At 39.5% G+C, this 2,500-nt stretch overlaps 1 protein-coding gene across 4 annotated transcripts in view; it reads right to left on the bottom strand.

Moving 5' to 3' along the window:
* daam1a (dishevelled associated activator of morphogenesis 1a) overlaps positions 1-2,500 on the bottom strand; it is a 66,083-nt gene that overhangs the window by 19,195 nt on the left and 44,388 nt on the right. For all 4 annotated transcript variants that reach the window (XM_080849568.1, XM_080849569.1, XM_080849566.1 and 1 more), the window contains exons 8-11: positions 1,922-2,032; positions 1,531-1,634; positions 1,185-1,251; positions 785-902 (exon numbers count right to left, since the gene is read on the bottom strand). In XM_080849568.1, coding sequence (XP_080705694.1) covers positions 785-902; positions 1,185-1,251; positions 1,531-1,634; positions 1,922-2,032 — 400 coding nt within the window. The remainder of the gene's footprint in view (positions 1-784; positions 903-1,184; positions 1,252-1,530; positions 1,635-1,921; positions 2,033-2,500) is intronic.

The following is a 2,500-nucleotide window of genomic DNA, read 5'->3' on the forward strand; positions in this document are numbered from 1 at the left end:
AAACTCTGTTTTAACTAACGCTAATTTATAACACAAGGGCTCGTGGGACTGCCGTTGGAGAGTGCAGACGTGAACATCTCCATAAATGATTCGCTCTGTCTAAAGAATGAAAACAGTGTGCATGAGAAATCAATGAGGGTTTTTTTTCTCAATGTAACTCTTAGGCCTTCATTTGAACTGGTGGGAAAATCAACACTTTGCAAATGTGATAACAGCCTTAATGACCCTCATGTGATACTGCAGATGTGATATAGCAAAGGGCTGTGAACAAAGTAAATTGTTGACCTCATTTTTTGTTTGAAAATTTTTGGCTATCTATTGGATTGGAAGCAAACTTGTAAATATGTCAGTCATCTATCTTTTGTTCTCAGCCGTTTAAGTGTTGCCATTAAAACATGCTAGCATACCTCACCCTCCTGATAATTGTTCATATCATTCTGATAACACTACTATACTCAAACCTGCTTGAGTAATCATCCAGGTAGTTTTATAAAACCAGCTCTTTTAACTAACCTACCACCGGTCTGAGGGAATCATAGCATTGCAATATTGCAAATTGCTAATATGCAATGAATGATATAGCATATACATATTCCATAGTAAATACAAACTCACAAACAAAGTATATGTTATATGTTAAGCTATATGCTCTGGTAAATAAAACCATTAGTATAACGGGAAACTAATAAAACCATCAGTGGTGACACAGGTCTGAAGGGATCACAAATATTGTTGTATTGTGTTGTAAATAAAAACAGTTCAAGTGTTACTCGAGCAAACTCACAAGGCATGTGCAGACAGTGCTGTAGAATGGAGAGAAAGTGCGGGTGCGCTTCTGTGTGGTTTATCCTCTTGCGGATGAGTTCAAACACCTGACTGGCGCTTTTCGTGTCTATGTGCACCTACAGAGAGAGAGAGAGAGATATTTAACTACTGCCTTTACCTGCCATATATGTTTATTGATGTTCTCAGAAAAGTACAAAGAGGTAAGGTGCAGTGACTCTCTAAGCATTTTATAAAGGTTAGCATTTTATTCTGTTACATCCTGCGATTAGCAACGTCTATGCTATTTGCATTTGCTCCATCTGGCATAGAGTAAAAAGAAAATGTAAGGCTTAATTTGATTAATGAGAGCAAACTGGTTCAAAAACGAATTCACTGTAGAAGCAAAGAACAACTCTTACGGAGTCGAAGCGTTTCGACAGACTCAATTCATCTTCATTTCTCAGCATTTCAAAGTAATCCAAATGCCTAAGGAACAAAAAAAAAAGTAAGAATATGAAGCAGAGATTTTTTGGTTATGTTTCATGCTTTAAAAAAAGTATAGTGTATACACATTTATTTGAGGAGAATAAAGATATGTGTGTTGTGATACACCACTGAAAACAATGCCAAATTGCGGACTGTAATTCCATTCACTGGGACATTTTATGTTTTCATTCCTAGCTTACTGGCATCACATGTTAAGGGCCGTAGGGGGTGATCTGAATGCGTGGAGCCGCATGTCTTCACCAGAGTGTGTAAACTAACCGGTCTAGCGTGGCGTTCTCGTGTGTGCGCAGTTTATCAATGACTGGTTGGATGCCCAGCATCAGGAACTCATAGCGCAAGTGAATCCTGAACTCCAGACTTGTCTACGGAGTGAGACAGGCAGAGAAAGAGACAGAGATAAAACAGACAGGAAAGAGAGGGGAGAGAAAAATGCACCCGTCAGCACAGGCAAAGGAAGCAATCCTACTACACAATAAATAATTCCGTTCCTCCACGACATATCAAAGACACCAGACATTTCATGTACACAGGTCTGGCAAATACTGAGTTATAATAGCCCTGGTCGTGTTAAATCATCTTAGTAGCAGTGATCTCTGCACAGGACTGAGGATTACGAGGGTACACTGTGATGAAGAGGATGGCGACTCACCTCTCCGGCTCCCTGGCTGAGGACGGCGTTGATGAACGACATGATGGCGGTCTTGAGGTTCACCTCGTCACGGTAACGACCTGTGCTCCTGTCCAGGTCAGTCATGAGACTCTAGAGGCAAGAGACAAATCAACGGTCACAGCAGGTATTCTGATATATGGCTAACACTACTAAAATCATCACCACACATGAAATCAGCAGTGCAACAACACAAAGAACCTTTCGAACATTAGCTAAACTGAATGTTTCAAAAACTTAAAATTTAAAAGTCAGCAGTACTTCATCTTAAATATCTTTCCTTAGGTACTTTCATTATGCTAAACGGCTATACCATGACACTGGTCCTACACTTCAAAAGTCACAATTACAAAATATAAGCTTTCTGTTGGTCAGTGCATTAGCCTGTGGGCTATGTTCCAGTACCACCCCGTTTTTCGTCTGTATTGTGTTTTAGTTTTTTTTCTTCTTTTTTTACAGCTTCATGGTTTTAAGGATGGATTGTGACGTAAATGCTTTTGTTGAATGAAATGCATCTTCAGCTGGGCATATCTGTGCCTGAAATCTCATTAACACTAATTT

The sequence above is a fragment of the Sprattus sprattus genome (genome assembly GCF_963457725.1).
Source record: "Sprattus sprattus genome assembly, chromosome: 13".
Classification (NCBI taxonomy): Eukaryota; Metazoa; Chordata; class Actinopteri; order Clupeiformes; family Clupeidae; genus Sprattus; species Sprattus sprattus.